Raw genomic sequence first — 24,393 nt, 5'->3', positions numbered from 1 at the left:
GACAGATCAGAACACTGCCTAATTGTCACAATTAGAACTAGGTAAGTATAAAAAGCAATCAAGCCTACCTTTAATAAGATGCACATTCTTGAATCTCAATGAGGCAGAAAGTATATTTGAAATAGGTATTATAATTTCATAAAAGTTTTACTGGACAAAAAGAAATTTGATAGAGACAGAATGTATCGCATTTCACAGTCTGCATTTGATGTTATATTATAATTCCACCATTACTAAAAAACATATCCCAATTCACAAATTACATATGCAGAAAACCATTTTTTTATTACAATAATAGCCTAAAAACGCTTTTATAAGAATCTTTGCTAAAAAAAGATAAAAAATAAAGGTTGGTAATGGATGTGGGTTATTAAATTACGCCTCTTTTTCATATTGGGAAAGTACACCAAAAGCTGGTCCTGTTACAGTTTAGGCAGGGGCTTGATTTACAAGAAATCATTTTTATTTAGTTGAAAGTGCTTTAGTTTATGCAACAATAGATACTCCACAATCTATAATCTAAATCCAATAATACAAATTGTTGCTGTCAGCAGAAAGCTCATTCAACCTTCAATCATCTTGGACTGATGTGTATAAGTGTTGTCTTTGAATACCAATAACTTATATATGTTGGTACAAAGAATTGAAATTCCCATGAAATGACATTTGATATTTCCTGCTGCAAGAATTGGCCTAGCTAAACAAAACAAAATGTACTAGAGGATAAGAAAAGCTTACAACAGACTAGGTATCACAAAACTTCAAAATTGTAATGAAGTATATGGACTATTAACACTGCATTATGTCTTTTTTCTCTCACCAAGAGGAAGGGCGAAGCCTTCTATTACTTTTTATGCTCCCACATTGATGGCTGTATCAAGTGCATCAATTGAGTTATTTTGTTGTCCCCACAGTTGTGCATATCTTCCTGCTTTTGATAAGAGTACTTCATGGGATCCTTGCTCAATCACCTTCCCATTTTCCAGGACAATAATCTGAACATTGGGCAAATAAAGCTTTTAATGTAAATAACCTCCTGTTATGAGATGCGTTTATTTTATGATGTCTTGACTTTTAAAGATGTGTCCTACTTCAACATACATATGATTACTGTTAGATAAAAAAACTAGTAACTATGTTCTGGAGCAATCTATGTAAACACAAAGTTTGTTATAACAGGTGCACATTAGGACACACATAATCTAGGAACTAAGTACTGTTTGAGGACATAAAAACTAGATAGAGATTACCTCATCACACTGCATTGCAGTGGTAAGCCTGTGAGCAATGAATATGGAAGTCCGATTTTTTGCTACTGACTTCAACGCACTTAAAATATCTGCTTCTGTTGTGCTGTCAAGAGCACTTGTAGCTTCATCACACAACCTAACAGCGAGAGACAGGACAAAGGCAAAGGGAAGCAATTAAAATAAGACTAACATTTATTTATTCTATGTTGACAAACATTGATGCTTCCCACTTTATCTGAATCACAGGGATCTCCCATGATTGAAGAGTGGCAAAGTATATCATATTTAGAATTTATATCAGATTGTTAAATTAGAAATGCATCATGACCACAAAATCTCAGTAGGGACCTATAGGTTATTTACCATAACCATATTTATAATTTTAATTAGATAACACATCACGATACTATTATAAGCGGAAAATTTTAAGTAAATAAGTCAAGTCACAATTTCAACATCCCATTGTAGATGTACAACATTCACAATGTATGGTTGCTTATCTTAATTTTGTGGATCTCAGAATGCCGCATACATTTAAGCACTCTGCACAAAAATTCATTCTAATGTTAAGGTTGCTGAAAGTAAATGTTTAACTTAATTTTGTAAGTCTTATCCCATATTAATACCAAAAGAATTATCTCCACTAATTTCTCTCATTCAAAGAATAAGATTTTCTCACCAACGGTACTTGTCTAAGCAATGTCATATCATTCGCTCCACAATTGTAAATTTTGTTAAGCAATGTTGCTTAACAACCTTTGAAAGCAACTGCATTGGAAATGACTAATTGGACTAGCGTCCCTTCAAATTGATCATGTCTTGCAAGGTCTATCTGTTGTTAACAGAAAAACGGTGAACTTAGGACATGGCAAGCACATAGGGATGAAATTAACACTCAACAACATATGTTATGCAGGAAGTGAGTGGGTTTAGTTCAGGGTTTCAATAGTGGTATTTTCAGAGTACTAGGACTTGTTGAATACACATGGATGCTTATCACTCATTAGTCCATGTAAAGCACCAAGTTGTATTATCCAGTGATTTGATGTATTACTAAACAGAACAAATTACTATTTCACTGCCTTCATAAACTTGTGCCTTTAATTATCTTATTATTTAACTACTTTAATCTTTATGTTTTCATATTTTCATATCTAAAATCCTATTGTACCCGTATCATAGATTTTAGAAGTTCTTCCATACCCTATTTCAATGCCTGATTTGTACCCATATTCACATGTAACATATTTGAGCTCCAAAATATAACGAGTCTAATAAGATTATATCCTTTGGATATGTTTGTACGAACTTCTCCACAAGCTTTTTAGGAAAAAAGATTGAGGAAAAATTGAAATTAGCTTCTCCATAACTTCTCTAATTTTCTTTTTTAATTTGTGTATAAACTAATTTTATCTTATGAAGGAGCTGATATCAATATTTTTGTTCTTTTCTACAAGAACTTACGGAGAAACTCATCTTGTAAGACCCTTTCTCTAATTTTCCTACTTTTTGTAGTACGTCCTCATACCCTGTCAGGATATCTATTTTGGCCTCTTTGGATATTCACATATGGTTTCTTAAAGGAAATTTCCTCGACAGCTATGCAGTAGAAGGATATTTACTTCTATTATGTTTTGGTGATAGTCCTTGACACTAAGTAAATTTCCCCCATTCTTGTGTACCCCTTATTTCTTGAATAAGTTTATTGTCTAAAAAGCAATTTTCTATTTCCACATTTGCTCGTATTTTATTCATTTTATTATTACAATGCTTTTTACGCATTTGTTCTTGTTAGAGATCCATAAGGGGAAGTGTTGGAGATCCCACATCGACTACAGATTATGACACTTAATAATATATAAGTGGGTGCAAATCTCCCCTTATAAACTTCTTTTATAAGATTGAGTTAGACTTGAAGTCTACTTCTTAATAATTCTTTTATAAAATATCTAATTTAGATTTCTGTCCCGATGAAATTCATAGCTTGATAGTATATGGACTAAAAAAACACTAAGAAAATAACAAGGATCTAATAATAAAATTACACAAAACTCAAGTATTTCCTTGGAATAAAAGTTGCTTATTCCAAAAAGAAGATTTTCATCTCCCAAAGAAAAGAGTATCTACCTGATCTCACAGATACAGATAAGTTGGGAAGTAACGTTAGGAGTTTCAATTGAACTAAATCATAAAATTAGAAGCCGATAGAGCTCTCATAGAAAAGGCCTAATATCAGATGTTGGTAGGAAAACTCATTTATCCATTACACACAAGACCAACACTACTTATGCAGTTAGTGTGGTAAGCTCGTTTATGCATGATCTAAGAGAAAGACACATGCAAGTAGTGGACAAAATTCTTTTTAGTACTTCAAGTCAAGTTTAGGTAAGGGGCTATTATTCAGGAAAGAAGAAAACTCACCTATGTGAACTACATGTTTCTTGGAGAAACCTGAACAAGTAAAAAACAGGATAGACTATCCCATTCTAGTGCAGAAACAGAATTTCGAGCCCTTGCTCAAGGGGTGTGTGTGTGTGAAGGACTTAGGATGAAAATTATACTAGATAACTTTAAAATAAGATAGATAACAAGTCAACAATGAGAATTGCCTATAATCTAGTACAACATGATAAACACATTGAAATTGATAGAAGTCTTGGGGTTACAACAACCCATATCCTTACAGGACCTCAAGTACCAGACATTTCCCTAAAGAGCTTCCTTAGGGTGGTAGATTACAAAATCTTGAAAGCAAGTTGAAAATGATCTACAATCATTTACCAACTTGAGGGGGAGAGGATTAAATAGTGAATTATTAGGATAAAAATATCCCTATAGGGATTAAGAAAAAATATATTTACAATTTTCTTATTCATTTTAACATATTTTTATTTCCTTATTTTAAAGAGTTTCCTTGTTAAAAAATAAAGGTGATGAGAATATAATTAATGTGATTGTTATCAATAAAATAATTCTTTATTTCCTTACTTAGTTCAATCTTTTTCTTGTTGAGAAAAGGTAATTCAATAAACATACTTAATAGAAATTATTTGATTCCATCTTTGGGAAGAATGTAAACAAATTCATTAAAATAATTTCAGTCCATAAAAACAATTCATTTTCATCTGGAACTTGGTAAATATAAAAATACAATGCTACACACAACAAAAAGTGTCAAGTAGATAATATGATTAGAATACTCACAGAATTGCAGGTGCTTTTAAGAATGAACGAGCCAAGGCAATACGTTGCTTCTCACCACCACTTAACTGTTAAGAAAAGCCATTCACTTAAATTTTTAAGAGTTTTTCATTGTAAACTTTTATCATTTGAAGAAAAAATAATGTAAGAACATGGGATTGTATTTCCCTAGGTAGACATTACTACACTCACAAACATAATAAGATCCCTAGGTAGATCTTTTACACCTTATATAATCAGATCTTTGTAAAAGAAACTGAACGAGAGAGAAGTTTGTAAACTGCATACATTTTATTAACTTGTGAAAGAGGAATCTTACAAGCATATTTATAGTTAACTACAACAGAAAGAGATAGTTTTTGTTAGTAACTAACGGCTTTATTGTATACAACAAAATATAACTAAGTACATACTCTAACTATGTACATACAAAATATAACTAAGTAAACACTCTTATTATATTTAACAATTTAATCTAAAAAATATCAATTCTTGATGTCTACAATTTGGTTTAGACTAATCAGGTATGACTTTTGAAACAAAACCTTAATAAATATATGGAAATTTAGCCACAAAGGACACATCTCCTCTCACTTAAAGAACTTCTTTTCTAATTTCTTTAAACAATAATTTAGCTCCGTTTTAAAATAATTTTCATGTGCTTTTATAAGTTAATAACATCAGATTTTCTCAATACATATACATTGTGGGTGTTTCTTTCAGTGATCTAAGATTTGCAACACATAAACCTCCATTCCCTGAACAAGTTATTACACAGACGAACAATAATGAGAAACATATATTTTAAAAAAGAGGGAATTTCTATAACCTTTAGCCCTCGCTCTCCGACAACAGTTGAATATTTATCGGGAAAATTCATGATAGTGTTATGAATTGCTGCTTGCTGAGCAGCTTCATAGACCTGCATGCATACAGTAATAAATATAACTTGGAACCTAGCAGTGGAATTTTGCAAGGTGAAGAAGCAAGCAGAGACACAACATTACAGAAGAAGTTACCTCCTCCTTTGTTGCAGAAAGCCGACCGTAGTGAATGTTGTGAAATATAGTATCATTAAAAAGTACCTGTCCACAATCATTTAGGTTTTCACAACCTGCAACATCGGGCAGGGGCAACATGACATGAGGTTTTAGAGATAGGTGCTTTGTTTAACTTACAATATCTTGTGGAACAACACCAATGGACTTCCGCAAACTCTCAAGGGTTATGTCCCGAATATCTTGATTATCTATCTTTATCTGTAGTACAAAGAAAAAAATGAGAATGAGAAAAACCATGTAATTTAACGATAAAAGACAACACCCAAACTTTATGCTAGTTACTAATTTGTGGCATAGTTACAAGGATGGCGGTTAAAAACTGCCATTGGGCTCTATCAAAAGCCTTAATTATAAAGAGAACCTGCTTACAAGAAGTGATCAGTAGTATCCTATTACTGGCTAGAAATTCACAAAGCAAACAAAAGTTTTACCCACAAAAATGGCAAGAGTCTGATGAGAAATTTCATGCATAAGTCCTAGTAGATAGATGCAACATCTGCATCCAGGTTATGCTGTTTTTCTAACATAAGTTCCATGCAAAAGATCATTGATTTGTAAACTAAAGCATGCTAAACTTGGATTAGTATTCTATATATTATAATGGAATATAAATCCATCTATTAGAACCAAAACATTTAGCTTGATTACTTGTCAACTACCCATAGATAAGTAACTAACCAGATTAACCTCAATTTATATAGTTCATTTATTATTGAAGCCTATACACACATCTTTAGAACTATATAGGTGTTAAAAATCATGCATCTCACGGTACAAATGAGACAGGATGAAACTGTATATAATATATATCATGGCAATATAGCTTAAACTCACTACAGTATCAAATTCATATCTTACACTTCCAGAATTAGGATCAAAGAACCTGAATAGCAATCTAAGAATGGTTGATTTTCCTGTCCAGAAATACAAATTTGAAGCATGTTAGAAATGAACATGTATTATTAAGTGAACTTTAAGCCTAACTCAACCCCATAAAACCGGCTCATGAGGTTGATGTTTGCACCCACTTATATACAATGAAAGGCTCTAATCTCTAGCCGATGTGGGATCTCCAACACACCCCCCTCATGCCGAGACTGCCAACTCGTGCGTGAGACTATATATTATGGGTGGTCCGATAGCGGCCCGATAACGGGTGGCACGATAGGCCCAACACAAACACTCGCTAGGATAGACTCGAAATGGCTCTGATACCATATTACGAAGTGGACTTTAAGCCTAACTCAATCTCATGAGCCGGTTTTATGGGGTTGAGTTAGGCTTAAAGTCCACTTCGTAACATGGTATCAGAGCCATTTCGATCCTATCCTAGCGAGTATTTGTTGGGTTTATCAGGCCACCACCCATAATATGTTATCCCACACACGAGCTTCTATCTATCACTCTCGGCGTGAGGGGGTGTGATGGAGATCCCACATCGACTAGAGATAAGAACATTTCATTGTATATAAGTGGGTGCAAACCTCAACCTTATGAGCCAGTTTTATGGGGTTGAGTTAGGCTTAAAGTTCACTTCGTAACAATTATTACAGACCAGAGAATATTCAAAAGCCAGAAAATGCAACAGGCACCATATTTAAATTTGACTACTGAGGCATTTCATGTTTTAGGAGTAGGTATAAAGCATAAGAACTAAAGAATACTAGACTTCAATATCATAGGAAAGGCCATTATAAAGAGAAGAGTGTGGTCAAATGAGGTTGGCTAGGCAAAAAACACAACTTCTCTCCCAACTAACTTATAGCCATGGTTGTAATTAAGTAAACCAAAAGCCAAAACTTCAAAACAAGAAGCAATGAATTATCGATAATAAACAAATAGAGATCACATACTAAAACTACAACAACTGATGATAGTTGAAATGGTCAGACACATACCAACTACCAGATGAAAAATCATATGGAGAGATGCAGTGCATGAATGGGTTTTAACACACAATCTCCCAACTGCTTCCTAGTTGGTGACCATCAAATGCAATAGCAATGTCCATTATTCACAAAACGACACAAAAAAGGCTTTTATAATAACCTTGGGAGAACCACACCACAAAAGCTATGTCATTGTACTAGAGAACTCAAGGCCTTAACCCTGCACCAGATTCCTATACTTCCTATATAACTCAGCTTCCATATATTCAAATTGGATCCTAACAAAATCCATTAAAACACATTTTCCTAGCAAGCTTCTGCCCCACAAAATTTAGAACGATGATGGTTTCCGCAGGAGCAAACAAACCTATGCTTGAGAGGAACCGCAGAACACGGGATTCAACTGGTTCAGAAAGGAAATGGCTACATGCCATGAAGAAGGCCACCTGAAAAAGGTAGCAATTAGGGCAAATGGATCCAAAACTTCCTGCAGAAGCAGATCAACCCTTTCTAAATCCAATGGCTACTTAATTCCAAAAAAACTATACACCCATCACTGTTGGTGGGAAAGGTATAGCATACATGGACTAAGTCCTAAGGATAATAAATGTAGAAGAGAAAATTATAATTATTGTTGCAACCAAATGCATATAAAGCATTATATCCTTAAAAAATTCTATGATAACAAATTTAAAATTTATAAGGTCCTCACAATTTAAAGAGTATGACTTGTCAAATTTAATCTTCAAATCAATTGGCATTAAGCAAACATATATTTATAAGCTGCAATCCAGGAATTGAAGTAGGCAATGTGGAACTTCCCAACAACCTCTGATGTAACCATGAATGGAGCATCACCATTTAAACTAGCCCAACCTTACAAGATGATCAGGAGCAAAAAACAATATTCAAAGCTAGGTCAAGCATCTCGGGCTAGGTCAGAAGGGCCCACCATTCATCATCAAGAGCAAAACACCAGAGCATGGGCCAAGCTACCAACTATTCTTTCTTTTAATCTTTTAAAAGAGGTGTTAAATAAAATAAATTGGGTTTGTTCATGGCCCATAGCACGGTGAAACCCTAGCTTCTAGAATGCATCACATGTGCAGCCCACATAGTCACACTTTTTACATTAAGCACATGCTTAAATGTGTAAAGTGTGACCCCTTCTAGATCCACAATTAGTGGCACATTTTTAGGAGTTAAGCTACCTTATTTTGAATTTCAAAAATTTCCTCCATGCCTTAATCACATGGCAACTATCACTATAAATAGGTGGTCACCCCTCTTGTAAATCACATTGAATAGAGTAAACAAACTCTGCGTGAGTGAACTTATGAGTGTTCTAAAATTTCCTTTGAGTCTTATCTTGGATGGCTTCAAGTGGCTACTCCTCTTCACTTCTCTTGGATCACTCCTCCAAGTGGCGTGACTACCTCTATGCTTCCACCTTCATCAAATACTTTTCATCCATCTAAGTGTCTTCATCCTTTATCTTGTCTTGTTCAATTCCTTTTATTCATTGTCTTTACTTGTAGCTTCTTTTCGTTTCCACGATTCATCATCAATTAGAGTGTGTGCATTTTGCCTTTTCCTCTTTGAAGAGAACCTTCACACTTACTTAACCACTTAGTTAAGTTCTAAGTTCGTGTCCAGTGGCGATCCTCACTGAGTTGTCATCATAATTGTCAATTTAAATCCTAATCCAAGTGAAACCTATAAAAATATGTGTAATATCAACCTCCCTCCATAGATGCATGCTTGGAAGAGGTGAGCCTATTAGAATAGGCACATTACCAAGATGACATATAGGCTTTCATATCATGTTAGAAGTTATCTTAAAACCAATAGACATTAACCGAAGTTTCACAACAAATATATAAGTTACACTCCAAGTTACTACTATCAACTATTGGGAACTATGATCTACTTTATGTTTTGTTTATGTACATGAATTATTAGTGATTATTAGTGCATGAATTTTGATCTATTTTCCCTTTTTGAGCTTTTATAACATTTTATTGGCTATTTGGGCCGACCCATAAGGCCAAAACAATTTTACCGGCTTTGCCTACTACTGCTATCAACTATTGGCAACTATGAACTACGATATACTTTATGTTTTGTTTATGTACATGAATTATTACTGATATTATTATTAATGATTATTAGTGCATGAATTTTGATCTATTTTCCCTTTTTGAGCTTTTATAAATGTATGTAGAAGAATAGAATAGCGGTCATTCCACTGTCAGCACACATCTACCCCACTGGATCACCCACTTTGCCCACTCCACTATCTAGGATTGAATTCTGTGGTAACAGAAGCTGCTAGTACGGTAGCACTTCACATTGCAAAAAATGAAACACATTGACGTCAATTAGTGAGTGGAGAATGGTAGCAGATAGCTGCCACCTGCATCCATTCTCAATTAACTATATGAAAACCATTTGCAAATGATTGATAAAAAGCAAAAATAAATCAGGAAATTCCATACCATTGGCAATCTCCAGCAATAGGCAGCAGGAAAAAATTTCTAAGAACAGCTTAGCATGTAAAATAATTTTACAAAATAAAGAATTAGTATGATGAACCTTACCACTTCCACTAGTCCCAACAATTGCAACACTTTTACCAGCTGGCAAAACAAACGATATTCCATCTAGTATCTTTCTTTCTGTGAGGTAACTGGAGATAGAAAGCATCAACATACAATCACTTGAATATAAGTCAAAATTCTTAAGTATCACTGCATCCGACACAAATTTGGCTTCCTAATTTTCTACTACATCAATCTCTCTCTACTAATATTACCACATATATTAGCCGGAATTCAATCTACACAAATGGTAAAACACAATCTAGTAAAGAGGCAATCACGCACCTAAAATGTACATTCTCAAATTGGATACTCCCCCCATTAAATCTAAGAGGCTGTGCATTTTCTTTATCCCTGATTTCTGCTCTTTCCTGTAATAATAATAATTTAATTATAGAAAAAGAAAATAAGCAGTATCACAAAGTCAGAAAGTTCTAGATCTAGTAAGAATGATCACATAACTAAACAGCATATATTTTAAGAACAAATACAGACGTTAAGAACAAAATAACACAGAAGATGTTTCTTTTGCAATTACACCATGTTCACAAGAATCCAGAAAACTGATCAAAAGAAAGAAATAAACAACCACCTAGCAATTAGGAAAACACAATACTATCTCCAATAAGAAGAAATTTACATAATTATTCATGAAGCCAACAAATTCTAGCAATAATCTGTATCTTGAACTCATGTTGGTACATACGAGGTGAAAGAAAGAAATTTCATAATCAACAACACATTTCAAATTAGCTTCAAGATAATTTACTAAAATTTCACAGGGAAGATACCTCAAGTAACTGAAACATGGATTTCATGTCAACTAAACTCTGTATAGTCTCACGATAAACACTACCAAGGAAATTAAGTGGAAGAGATAGTTGGAAGAGAAGTCCATTCACCATTACCTGCATATTGAAGTTAGATTAATTAAAGAAAAGAAGATATTCATTATGGCAGCGAGAAGATAATTACAAAGAGATTGGGGGATAAGGAGTCCTTTGTCTATGAAAGCAAACATAATCATTAAAGAACAAATAAAAGCTTCAATGGAGCAAAGCTACCCAACCGTCAAACTAGAACTATATTTGACAAAAGTTTTACCAAATCACCAATAGTCATCGTTCCATCCGTGATCCCATGAGAGCACAGCACCATTGCGGATGAAAGAGCAGTACTAAATATAATATTTTGACCTAAGTTCAACAAAGCAAGACTTCGTTGGGTTTTCAGAGCAGCATCTTCATATCCTAGACAATGATAAAAAAGAATAAGAGAAGCACAAATGAAACTAGAGAAGCTGCCAATATTTTCCATTTTGTCGAAAGAATAAGATATTAAAAGATTAGAGTCCAGAAGAAAGCATACAATGGAATAACAAATCCTCATTCACAAAGGAGAAAAGAAATAAGATAGATGTTGGGGCAATTATGAACTCCACCTCTTAGAAAGTGGATTAACGCTCAACACAACACTACTAAACTAACTCGTAAAGTGAGTTTTGCACTAACTTATATACTATAATTTGATCGTATCTCTAGTCAATGTGGGACATCTAACATACCCCCTCCTAGAAAAGGAATAAGATAGATGTTGGGGCAATTAAGAACACCACCTCTTAGAAAGTGGATTAAGGCTCAACACAACACTACTAAACTAACTCGTAAAGTGAGTTTTGCACTAACTTATATACTATAATTTGACCGTATCTCTAGTCAATGTGGGACATCTAACATACCCCATCCCGCCAAGGACCGAACACCTCAAATATGGAACTAAATATTTATGGGTGATCCAATAACGGTTTAATAAGAAATGATCCATAGGTCCAATTGATATCATCTTAGAAAATGAGTTTTAGGCCGAACTCATCTCACAAAATCAGCTTGCAAGATGAGATTTGTATCCACTTTAATTTCACCATATCTCTAATCGATATGGGATCTCTACCACACACCCCCTTATATTGAGAATTGGACATCTCAAGCTTGAGACTAGATATTTTTGGATGATCTTGTTTGATGTAAAGGCTTTAGCCCATACTTTTTGTGTGTTTCCTATCTATAAATACACAATCCTATTGGTTCATTATTCCCAAGCGATTAATCTTATACTTCTTCTTTTTCACTTTATTTTCACATGGTATCTAGAACTAAGGTAAAATCCTTGACTTCTTGGTGAATCCACTATTCATCGATGATTTTTTTTTCCTACCGCCACCACTGCCTTTTGGACTGATGACATTGCCGTTTAGATCGTCTTGGTCAGGAAACCACCACACTGCAAAGATCGCGGCTCTAGCACACCCTCACGCACCTCTCAACATCGCATCACCACCACTATTGTCTGCCACTCGTGGTAGCACATCTAAACCCTAAGGAACATAAAGCCTCACTTTTAGTGAAACATCTAATTGAGTCAAGCAAACACATTAAGAAACTTTTCTTTAGAAGGCTCACTTGAGTGTCTAGATGATCTCCCACATGAGCAATGTCGGCGAAGGCATGTTAGCAAAATATAAAGGCTTGCTTAAGTTAATGAAATCAATAAGCACCTAATCTTGGAACTCAAAAGCTCACTTAAGCAAGTTTAGATGCTCTCTTAAGTGAGATTAAAGGCAACAGTGTGAAATTAAAGGTTGATGCTCATTACTAGCTTAAGTGAGAGATGCCTATACAAACCTATGAAATAATGTTCATATAAATAGGCAAAGAACAATATATGAGCATTTATAATATACAAAATAACTAGTGCCATTTTGCACACCCAATTTAACAAGGAAAATTAATCACTTACTCTTCAGGTACTTGTCATAATTATCAGCTTCATAAACTTCATTATTAAAATATTTGACAGTCTGTAAAACAAGAAAAGAAAAAGTGATAATAAAAACACTAAAACGAAGATAACATTAAAAAAAATGGCATCAATGACTAAAATGCTCACCTCATAATTAATAAGTGAATCAATAACCCTTGTACTAGCATCATTATCAGCCCTATTCATGGCTTTCCTGAACTTAGTCCTCCACTGAGAAAACCAGAAAACATGAGTTAATGAATACTGTAATCAATTAATTTTTAAACAAATTCACTGCATCGTATTCAAATCCATCTATCCACCAAGACATAAGTTGGCCAATGAAAAGCAAACTATTTGTTACTGAGAACTGAAACTGCATTTCACACAAGAAAACTGCAAATTACTAAATGTGTTTTATTAATGCATTTGGATGGATAATTTTTAAGAGCTAATTCATTTTTATAGAATATTTGAAATGTTTTATGACAAAATATGTTGTTTGCATGTATAATTTAAAAAGAATTTGAAATTTTAGAAATTTTTTAGTAATTTGATAACTTAACATTAAAGAATTTCAAATTCCACCAAATCAGTAAAAACTAAAAATCTTTAGTACACCTTTCTCTCCCAAATCCATGTCCCTTACTCTTCACATTTTCTCTTTAAACCTTAGTCAGAACACTTTCAACTCGGCTTTGATCAAGGACATCATCAGATCGTTTTTCAAATAATGTCGTGTTTCTTTCATGTTAAAGTTTCTCATAGTTTTTTGTCGATAAAGGTTAGTATTATTTCTCAACTGACATTAGTTACACTTTTCTTTGTCAATATCAACCGTATTTTTCAAATGATGTTGATACACAACCTTCTTGGTTAACTCAACAAATATTATTTTTAGTTGAAGTCGATAAGGATTGTGTTGGACTAACATCCATCAAAACATTGGCTAGGACTATTTCTCAACCAATATTGTAGAACTATTTCTTTTTTCTGATGAAAGATTGGATTTTTATCGATGCTAATGAAACTATTTTTTGGCTCATGTAAGTCGAAGTTTTAGTCAACGTTAAAAAGGAGATATTTTGAAGTTGTCCTTGTTGGAATTATTAATTCGCCAATGAAGGTCAAGAATACCTTTTTCTTGATGTTTGTTTGGATTTTCTCAACCAATATTGGTGCTATTTTTCGGTGGATATAAGCCATATTTTATGATCTAAAGTTTGTAGTAGCTATTTTTTGACAATGTTTGCAACAATTTTTGCTATTGGCATCTATTAAATTAATGGAAAAGAACTATAGGATAAATCCTTTGAGTATAATGAACACGTAGGGTTATGTTTATATAGAGATTAATAATACAAAAAGTATGGGCTAAGCCCATTACGTTGGCAGTTATATCTAACACTTCCCTTCAAGCTAGTGTATTTTATGTGCCCAGGTTGTTACAAATAAAATCCTTAGATTTTTTTTATCGGCAAAATCAATCTTCGGTAATTGATCATTTGAATTAACAAACTCAGTCTTGATATCTCCAGATACAATCTTTTCTCAAATAAAATCACATATGTTTGGTCCTTTCATGAAAGACTAGATTAGAGTTAATATTAGAGCAACCTGATTGTCACATATAAGAGTCATTTGATTGACCTTTCCAAATTACAACTTTTTAAGTAGTTGTTTAAGCCAAATAAGTTCACAATTAGTTGAGGTCATAGCTCTATATTTTTCTTTTGCACTAGATCTCAACATTTTGTTTCTTGTTTGTCAAAGACATCAACTTATCACCAAAGGAGACACAATATTCGAAAGTGGATTTTCTATCAGAAGGATATCATGCCCAATCAACATCTGAATAACTCACAACTTTAGTTTGGTTACTGTGATCATATAGAAAACCTTTCCTAGGAGAACCTTTTATGTACTTCAATATACAAATGTTTGTATTCCAATGATCTGCGCGTGGAGAATTAAGAAACTAACTCACCATATTGACTGCAAAGGAAATGTCAAAACGAGTAACGGTAAGATAGTTCAATTTTTCAACTAATCTTCTATACTTCTCGGGATCTGAGAGAGACTCCCCTGACTAGGTAGGAGTTTAGCATTAGAATCCATGGGTGTGCAACAAATTTTTTTTCTTCATTAACCAAGTTTCCTCCAAAATATCCAATGCATATTTCCTTTAAGAGATAATAATATCATTGTTGAATTGTGTTATCTCAATCCCCAAGAAATATAAGAGTTTGCCAAGATCTTTGGTTTGAAAGTGGTGACATAGCTGTTGCTTTACCTGTGAGATGTCATGGTGGTCACTGCCTATAAGAACAATGTCATCAACATATACTACCGGATAGATACACCCAACACTCGAGTGATGGTTAAAAACTTAACGGTTTGCCTCACTTCTAGTCTTACCAAATTGTTGAACAACATTACTAAATTTTCCAAACCAAACCCTAAACATGAATAAGTGATGGAGAATCTATAGTCGTGCCAACATGGGTAAAGGTCCGAAAGTGATAAAGACCATGTGACTCACATCTGGTGTCAATCATCCATCTCGAATTTCGATCTTGTAAACAAACAAAATCTTTGGGAAATGAAATAACACAATCAGGGAATGGGTGAGACGACTAATAGATAATAGCTTAAATGGAGACTCAAGGAGATAAAAAATATCATCAATAGATAAAGAATGAAAAAGATTAATAGTACCAACATCATGTGATGAGACCCTAGATCCATTGGCCATGATAACTATAGGTAAATAACCACTAGTAGATAGGGAAGAGAAAAACGACTTGTTACCAGTAATTTGATCTGTGGCACCCAAGTCTAGAACCAAACGGCCAGGAGAACTAGACTGAATGATGCCAACAAAAGATGTACATGTGTGTGCAACAATAGTGGAACTTAAGATCTAATGATCCTCATACATATTGAGAAATTAATTGAAAATAGAAAACTGTTACGAGGTATTAGATGTAGGGCCCATAGTAGACGATTGCGAGGGAGCATTTTGGACAACTGTAACAGATTGAGTTAGACGACATGTAGGACATAACACCCGTCAATATTGTGGCCTAGCTTGTGATAATGTTCATACTTGTGACGCCATTTTAAAATCTGAGATACTAAAGCAAAAGAGTCATCAGTGGAAGCAGGTATATTAACACGTGGTTTACCTGGCACACACAAAAGGGTTTAATAAGTGGAAGTAAAATTGGGCACAACATGGAATCCCAAAATCGATCACGAACATGAGAGTAGACATCAAGAAGTCCATGTAAAGCCAATAATATTAAAAACTTGGACTTTTACTCAAGTTCTTGAGAAAGAGTGGAAGTAGGAAGCAATAACTCATTAAAATCATGAACAAGAGCATGAATTTTATGGTATACAATAATTTGGAACGTTCCCAAATCTTTGAACATGTCTCATAAGCACGAAATACTTGTTTTAAAGAGGAGTGAATAGTAGACTTGAGAACAATGCCTAATTGGGCATTAAATTTTTAACCAACGAGAAACCTCATTCTCAAAAATATTGGCCGTACTCTGGGTAAAGTGATTAACATAACCCTGAGTCGTAAGCCATAGTTTAATGTCTGAAACCCAAGTATCATAATTAGTGTCATCTAATTTGGTAATGGATAGATGGACATTGACATAATTAGTATAGACGTACGGGTGAGGCACAGTGATAGTAGAAGAGGTCATAGATAAACATGAGAGAGAAGAACCTTAGAGGAGAGAGAAAAACCCTAAAAATCCAAAAGGCTTCGATCAATAGGACAAGGCCAAAAGGAATGTCGGACGCGCCACCACGCACGACCGAAAGAGGCGCAGTGCACAACAGATAGGAGGCACATGAAAGCACGTGCAAACTTTGATCATCGCAAATTCTTGTGGCAAGTGGTTGCCTAGCCAAGACGATCCAAACGACGACCGTAGCATGGTGACAAAGCAACAACGCCAGCAGAAAAAACACACACATGCACACGCACACACCCTAGTGAACATAGGGTTATGTTTATATAGAATCATACAAAAAGTATGGGCTAAGCCCATTACATTCGCAATTATATCTAACAACATAAATAATGCCATTTGGTAGGAATTCTTTTGGATCAATGTCAATAATATTATCTAAACAAGAAAACAAAAATTCAATAAATTTGAATTGTCTTATCAAAACAAAACTTTAAAGAAATTAAACAATTTGAAATAAAAGCAATTCAAATTCAATGTATTTTAATTTCTTGAAATTGTAAAATTTCCTATCCAAGCACAAGGTATGTGATTTTCATACTCATAAAAGGGGCTAAACTTTTATGGCAAAGTTCTATCCAAGAAATTATCAAGTGCTAATTGTTGGAGCATAAGGCTCATCATTTTAAGTAGATTTCATACACTTAGTGTACAATGCTCCTTTCAAGTTTTTCCATCATTAATTTATAAAACCAATACCATCCATCTTATCCAAAACCTAGGAGGAACAAAACAAAAAAGATAAGTGATAATTTTGTAAACAAAGATTAATGACCATTATTAAACCTACAAAACTCAAGTGGCTAAAAGTAAAAATGAGGTACAAGCTATCATGCACATATACGATATTTTGTATCGGATATGATACATGTTCGGTATGACAATATGCTTATTTAAAAAATAAGTCCATACTACATGTGACATGCATATTTAAAAATATATAAAAAAATCTTCAAGTATAATAAATCAATGTTATCAAAAATCGGCTTCTCATCACAAAATGGAGGTGACGGTGCAGGTATTCCATGGCAACCCTTCGCGGCCGATTTGAGTGTCATGGAGTGGAGTTGTGAAACGAATGCGGCAGAAGTTGCAAAGTGGCAACACTTTGCGCATGCAAAATGAAGGATAAGCCTTGGGTCCTTGTGACCAAATCCACGACGATGAAACCCTAATCTTCTCCCTTTTCTTTTTTATTTTCCTAGAAGGTTAGAAACCTAGTTAGTCCAAGTGTGTTTTCTCTATTAAAAAAGGAGTTGGGCCGTACAACCCAGCCTATACCAAAAATTACAACAAAATGTAAACATAGGTCACCCTACTCAACAACCTCCTTCGTTATTGTGCAGTTCAGTTGAATGCAAGTCTTCTTTTTTCTTTCAAATTCCTTTTCATTCAACGCCACCCACCTTTTTTTGGGTGTTTTGATTTGATTCTATTGTTATTTGAATTTCTAGACATGATATTATTATTATGGTTGTCTTTCATTATTTTTGCACTACAATTATATTTCTACATTTTTATTAAATTGTCCATATGTATATATTGTATTTTTTTGTCCACGATGCTTCCATCATAATTCATTATGGCTTCCAACATATTTTCATAAATGATTTATGGGGTTCTTAATATTTTTCGTTATTTGATATCGATAACACTGTAATAAATATGTAATTAAAATTGTGCAGATCCAACTTAAAATCACATTTCTAAAACATTTAAAAAATAAAAAATTATAAATCATTGTCATGATAAAAGTATTTGTTCTTCATGGGTTTGGATACTTCATTAAATGTACTGGTGAAGTATCCGAGAGTATTGGTATTGAATACGTAAAATAAATTGAAGTATTAGTACATCAAAGTGTACAAGGTTGCCACAATGTCATTAACATATATAACAAGACCAAAAAGCAATTCAAGAGAGTACCAAACTTTTCCAAGCTTAACTATATTACATGATTAGATTGGTCCAAGGCATCATACCTGTGTGATAGACAGTGTGAAAATAACATAAGCAGCAACCGATAAGGAAGTAATCAGCGCAAAGGGAGCTCCAAATTTGTAGGCCAGTATACCTGCTACCATAGATATCTGGATGGACACATGTTAAATCTGCTGAAGTTGTTAAGAAACTCGAAGCAAGAGTTGGGATGACAAAATAATTTTCGAAGATCATTAAAGAAACCTCAAATAAAACAGGAAGCCACAAGTAAAAATATGGTTCCTGCTAAATATTTTCTATGCTTAATAGTGAGCAACATTGGGAGAATACATCATTGAGCTAAGCAACAAGGGGAACAACTGAGGCGTACCTCTAACATGGTAGGTACTACATTGAACACCATAGAGGAGAGAATGAAACTTATTCCACGACTACCACGATCAATTGTTCTACTTAATGCACCAGTTTCTCGGCTGGAAATAACAATAACTAAATGAAGGTGGTACTCGATTAAACAATAGACAAACACTAAAAAAACAGAAGACAATCACAAATAGAGGTAAATATTTTGTGACTTCGATGGTTTAGTTAATAATAGTTCATACTTAAATCAGTTACCACAATAAATGTTGCTGTTCTTAAATGTGTGAATAAACACAACTCCCACAAGCAGACTCCAGACAGAACTTTTTCTTGCGGTCCTAAATAATGACTGATAGGTGTTCACAAGAGCAGAAAATCAGCCATCAATCATGAATTACAAGAGAAGATGCTAATTACTCCAACCCTATTGAATGGTTGACCTAGTTCTGCTTCAACCACAAACCCTTTGAAAATTCCAAACATAGTACTTTTTTGGTGTAGAAAGTCCAAATCATATACAGGCCACTTTATAACAATCAGGTCTTAACTAATAATATTCATGAATTTCTTTGGGAAGGGAGGGAGCTAAGAAGAAACTAATATAACCAGAAAAGTAATCAGAGATCAAGGAAAAATGCTCCTTTGGAAACTATTTACAAAAAACTCATGAAAGCCTATTAGAAAAGAGACCAAAAACTCCCAATGCATTCCAAGGTGAAATTATAATTCATTTTTAATCAAACCTTCAAAAAATCTTGTTTATTATGAAGTTAATATCAATAAGGTCAAAATTAAAGAACTAAATAACATAAAAGAGGGAAACAAATATCCCACAATATCCTAAAGGTAAGTATCCATGATTCATGACAACCTAAAGATAAATATCACATGATATCCTAAAGATAAGTATCCATGACATCCTAAAGATAAATATCACATGATATCCTAAAGATATATCACACATAGATCAACAGTTTCGTAAATCGAGATTATATAAGCCCAGCAATATGGGAACATCAATGTAAGCCAAGAGTTGAACCAATTATTCTCTCTTCAGAAATGGCAAATACGTGTCAGGCAGCAGAGGAACGTCCAAGGCAAGGCATTAATCAGAAAAAAGATTAAACAACCCATGACAGACTGCTTCAAACAGCAAAATTGCTCAAAGATGAGGCCAACTGACCCCTGGCACAGGAAGAGAGAATGTCAGTGACAAGGTTTGCAGGGGCAGCATCCCAAACCATGGTCTGGAAGGTAGTCTGTGGATGGCTCTCGTGGAGATGTTTAGGGACCTGTCCAATCTAGACATTGCAAATACAGTTGTGGTGCTCTGGTCTGATCAAAGCACTTTCCAAGGGTGGATGATGGCTGGCAACTGATAGCAATTCACGGCAAAGGAGGAAGAACCTGGCCACTGGAAATGGTGGCTGGACTATTGGGAAATTAATGCAATCCAGGACTGGCAGCAATGAAGGTGGCTAAGGTACTATGGACACAATGAAGGTGGCTAGGGTACTATGGACAAAATGAAGGCAGCTAGGATTTAGGCACAAGCAAAACCTGTGAAGGATCAGGTGCTCTCTTAAAAAAGTGTGATCACATACCATATATATAAACTCCATCTAACCTAAATTAAGGGAATACGAACAGCACAAATCAAATAAGTTAGCCCAATTATAAATCTGCCTAAGAGTAGGAGTAAATCCTAGTAATTATATTACAACACATACCTTAGATGATACCGAAGGTCAAGGTCATGCAAATGAGAGAAGACCTACAAGAGTCAGATACAAGTGTGATTTGAGTATTTTTAACATCATATAACACATAAAGTGTGATTTTCACAAAGACGGATTGAAGCTGATTAAAAGAGGAATTAAATCTAAAACTTAAACCTCTGGATATGCCTCCCCTAGAATGAAAAAGTGTGACGGGTGTATCTACCATGATTTAAATTAATGTACCTCACAAAATTAACCACTCTAAAACAAGCAGGGATGCACTGTTATTTTCTCGCTTAATCATTTTAGATAAATCAAATCCTAAATAAATGTATTCTATCAATACAAAATACAAACAGATATCCTAAAATTACTTATATCCTTATTTGATGTATTGAAACCAAGAAACGGTATGCATACCTTCCTTGATACTAATCGAATAGTTCGCAGTGCAACCTTAGAAAATATAGCAGTCCGCAGTTCTGTCACAAGTAGTTGCATCCAATGAATAAAATTTAACAGAATAAATAATGAAAATGCAAGCCATTTTTTTCAAAGAAAAATAGATAAAGGAACCAAATCATGCAGATATCCCTGATGGAGAGCATCAGAAGCTAGGGCTGGTAATGACTCAAGCTGGCTCTAGAGCTATTTGAGACTTGCCTTGCTAACAGGTCAAAATGCAAAACTCATTAATTCGTGAACTGGGTTTATTTTGGCCTGTCTAATAAATGAGCATAGAGTGTACTTTCATATGCTCAGAATGAACTTGTAATGTGTCGATACAAATTTTATTGGTTCATTAAGCTTGAATTACTTGTGAGCTCATAGTGAGTTGAGCTCAAGCCAACAAAATGAGCTAATTTTTTGTTGAACAAATTATCATTGAGCCACCCTGAGCCCAGCCAATATAAATTAATTTCATAGTCAACCCCACTAGCAGTAACAATAAAGAGTAATGAGTGTGTAAAAGATAATTTCAGCTCTCAAGCACGGATTCAGACCAATATCATTAAACTAAGACCAATCATTGAGGCAGTTAGGGCATTGAGACATTAGACTACTGGTTCAGCCGTTGAGTCATTGGTCAAACTGTTAAAGCAGGTATATCAATATTATGTATATATATAATCTGAATATCAACTAAAAATGAAAATTTTTAAAACTCACAATAAGTATTTTCCTTTATTTCCTTTAAAATTGTTAATAAAAAAATATAGCAAAAAAATTATTTTGGCTTTTTGATAAAGTTGACCAATTCAACCCTCTAAAGCATGTGAAAAAAGGAACTATGGCACCTAGCACATGTCTCCAACGAGCAATGACACACTGCTAAAGGTAACGAAATGTTAATAATATATTTAAATATTAATTTTGAAATTTGAAGCACTGTCTTCCATTACTCATTTCAGCTCATAAGGATATATTTTATCGTCGCTCCTAATCTAGTTACTTCTCTGACATAAATATAGCTCCAAGTCCAACCAGCATAAATCATGACTTAAAAATTGTTTAGTTTGAGAATCCTAGACGTTAGAATTTAGACTTATAAATGTCACCCTCATAGATAAGACCGGGTTTAGAAGGTAGATAAAACCAGTACATAAATACCATTGAAAGCAGCAGCTCCAGAACGCGCAATCCCATATCCAACCAACACCGCCACTGGGGTTGCAAAAAGAGCAATCCCACTTGAACTCGAAGCAAGAGCAGCAGCATTCCCCGAGGCAGTCGTCAACGAATCAACTGCAAGCTTGAACAAGAACGGGACCTGAACATTCAAAACCTGAACACAAAGTTCCAACAAAAAGCCAGGGTCACCAATCACCATAAGCAAGTTAGCCTTAGCATAAAACCATGAATAGTATGCAACCTGGTCACTAACCTTAGCCCCGACAAGTAAGCCCAATGCAGCAATAATCCGAACCCGAAATTCAAGATTATCCTTCATCCAAAGGTAACTGGCAAGTGTGCGTATGATCTTCACATCAGCAACTTGCCCATCAGGAAGTGATGGTGGGGGTTTAGCAATGGTCGAAGAAGTAGGTTTTTGGCTTTGGTTTCCATCATCTTTAGTTGAAGTTGAGAACAATGCTCGCCCATCCACACTTGAAATCTAATCCACACAATTCCACAACCACGATCAGCATCAAAGTCATTCAATTTGAACTAATCACAAGCATTTGTTCAAGAGAACCAAGAGGGAAAACGACAAAACTTATATGCATCTTTTGGATACTTTTGGTGCTGCTCTCCAATCAAAATCGAAGTTTCACTTCGATAGCAATGTTGATCATTAAGGCAAACCTTTAGTATGCATATGAGGTGAAACTTCAAGCATAATTGAAAAACAGCAGCAAAAGCGTCTAAGAAACTGCACCTAAGTTTTGCCCCAAAGAAAAAAGTAGGTAATTGAACTAACAGGGTGTGGTAGGTAAGGTCTGGGAACTCTGCCATGTGGAGAATTAGAATTTGATGAATCCGAGAGGAACCCCTTTACAGCAAAAAGCAAACCTGGGCACGCTCTCTGTTTTGGGACATTGAAACCGATTCCATAACCATGACTGTAACATGTTTTAGTGCGAATTGGGTAGACTGTGCCGATCACAGAAACTGTAAAAAGAGAGCGAACTCGATTGCCACTGCCACTGCAAGCACCGACGCTGGCATCGCGTTGAATAAGGTTTCGAGAAGCTGAAGCAGCAGCAGCAAGCATTTTCTGTCAAGTTCGAAGCTTTTTGTGTTTTCTTTTCCTTCTGCAAATGGGTCTAAAGCAAACGTCGGAACTTTCTAGAGTTTGACTAATTCGGGAAGTTCAGAAAAAACCCTAATGGGATTCGAATAGAAGAATGTTACATGAAAAAAGAAGGAGAGGCATTCCTGTAGGAATTTGAAAAACATAAGGAATCGAAAGTGTTGATTTTTGGTATGAAGTTAATGCACACATCATTCATTCCCTCCACCGAATAAAATGGAAAATGAAACAAGGACAACAATTGTTCTAGGTTTCTTCACTTTAAATTCTGAAAAACATGGAGAGAATTTGAAATTTGTGTTTTTCAATAGGAAAATTATGTTTTTTAATAGGAAAAATATGGTTTTAGTTTTACCTAAATTCGATTTAATAAAAAAAATTAAATGTATTGTAGTCTCTCAATTAATTTCAAGATAAGTTTTGTCTTTTGGAAAATTTAAAAACTATGGCTCTCATTTATCTAAATTTTATGTAAAGTTTAAAAAAAAAACTAAATATATTTATCTTTAATCCTCTAAATTTAAAATTCATTTTTTATTTTTTTTCATTTATGGGAAAAAAAAGTGTAATCCATTTAATCAAATGTCTTAATATAAAAACTTTTATTTTATGTATCATTATGCAACTTGACATCTTAGATAGGCTGACACCTCAAGTAACAACAATTATCTGTTATCATATGAAAAAAAAAGTATTATTAATATATATATATATATAAAATATAGAAGAACTAAACCAAAAATTCATGTTAACAAAAACGATACATAAGTAGACTATACCTATTCATAAATAATTCTAATTCTAAAAATAGACTAGATGGAAGCTTATTATACTAATGAAATGATTCTCTATGAATAAATCTTTAAGTTAATCAACTTATCAGCACACACAATCCTTTTACGAAAAATATGAGTAACCCTAAACCTGATTTTTCCACAGTAATTAAGACAAGTATTTCATCGATTAGGAAACATCCATAGAACATTAGTCCTAGCAGTAAACCGAACACAAACCAAGGTTGAATCACATTCAAGTCAAAC

At 34.2% G+C, this 24,393-nt stretch overlaps 1 protein-coding gene across 5 annotated transcripts; it reads right to left on the bottom strand.

Moving 5' to 3' along the window:
- Positions 1 to 485: 485 nt before the first annotated feature.
- Positions 486 to 23,716, bottom strand: ABCB25 (ABC transporter of the mitochondrion 3). Of its 5 annotated transcripts, none has more exons than XM_068628514.2 (21): positions 23,021 to 23,716; positions 22,484 to 22,714; positions 22,210 to 22,384; positions 21,019 to 21,080; positions 20,608 to 20,651; positions 18,885 to 18,987; positions 18,556 to 18,663; positions 12,948 to 13,031; positions 12,798 to 12,858; positions 11,106 to 11,251; positions 10,793 to 10,909; positions 10,287 to 10,372; positions 10,002 to 10,090; positions 6,371 to 6,426; positions 5,630 to 5,710; positions 5,471 to 5,536; positions 5,281 to 5,373; positions 4,455 to 4,519; positions 1,251 to 1,386; positions 821 to 995; positions 486 to 697 (listed from the first exon to the last, which is right to left on the bottom strand). In XM_068628514.2, the coding sequence occupies exons 1-20, from the start codon at positions 23,312 to 23,314 to the stop codon at positions 852 to 854; spliced, it is 2,241 nt and encodes a 746-aa protein (XP_068484615.1). In that variant the 5' UTR covers positions 23,315 to 23,716; the 3' UTR covers positions 486 to 697; positions 821 to 851. The 5 variants fall into 5 exon arrangements, 3 of the variants coding, with proteins under 3 accessions (XP_068484615.1, XP_068484614.1, XP_090149820.1); XR_016514693.1 differs by adding an exon at positions 1,930 to 2,082 and having other exon boundaries at positions 644 to 995; positions 1,251 to 1,793; XM_068628513.2 differs by having other exon boundaries at positions 486 to 995.
- Positions 23,717 to 24,393: the final 677 nt, after the last annotated feature.

Source organism: Phaseolus vulgaris, chromosome 8, assembly GCF_051622355.1.
Source record: "Phaseolus vulgaris cultivar YP4 chromosome 8, ASM5162235v1, whole genome shotgun sequence".
Lineage (NCBI taxonomy): Eukaryota > Viridiplantae > Streptophyta > Magnoliopsida > Fabales > Fabaceae > Phaseolus > Phaseolus vulgaris.
This window is presented reverse-complemented; position numbering and strand designations above follow the sequence as displayed.

Excerpts from the sequence above, each read along its gene's own strand:
- ABCB25 (XM_068628513.2), bottom strand. The coding sequence starts at position 23,314 with ATGCTTGCTGCTGCTGCTTCAGCTTCTCGAAACCTTATTCAACGCGAT. Across the intron at positions 10,373-10,792 it reads CCATGTTTCAGTTACTTGAG|GAAAGAGCAGAAATCAGGGA; the intron begins GTATCTTCCCTG and ends TTATTATTACAG. Across the intron at positions 4,520-5,280 it reads TCGGAGAGCGAGGGCTAAAG|TTAAGTGGTGGTGAGAAGCA; the intron begins GTTATAGAAATT and ends TTTTCTTAACAG.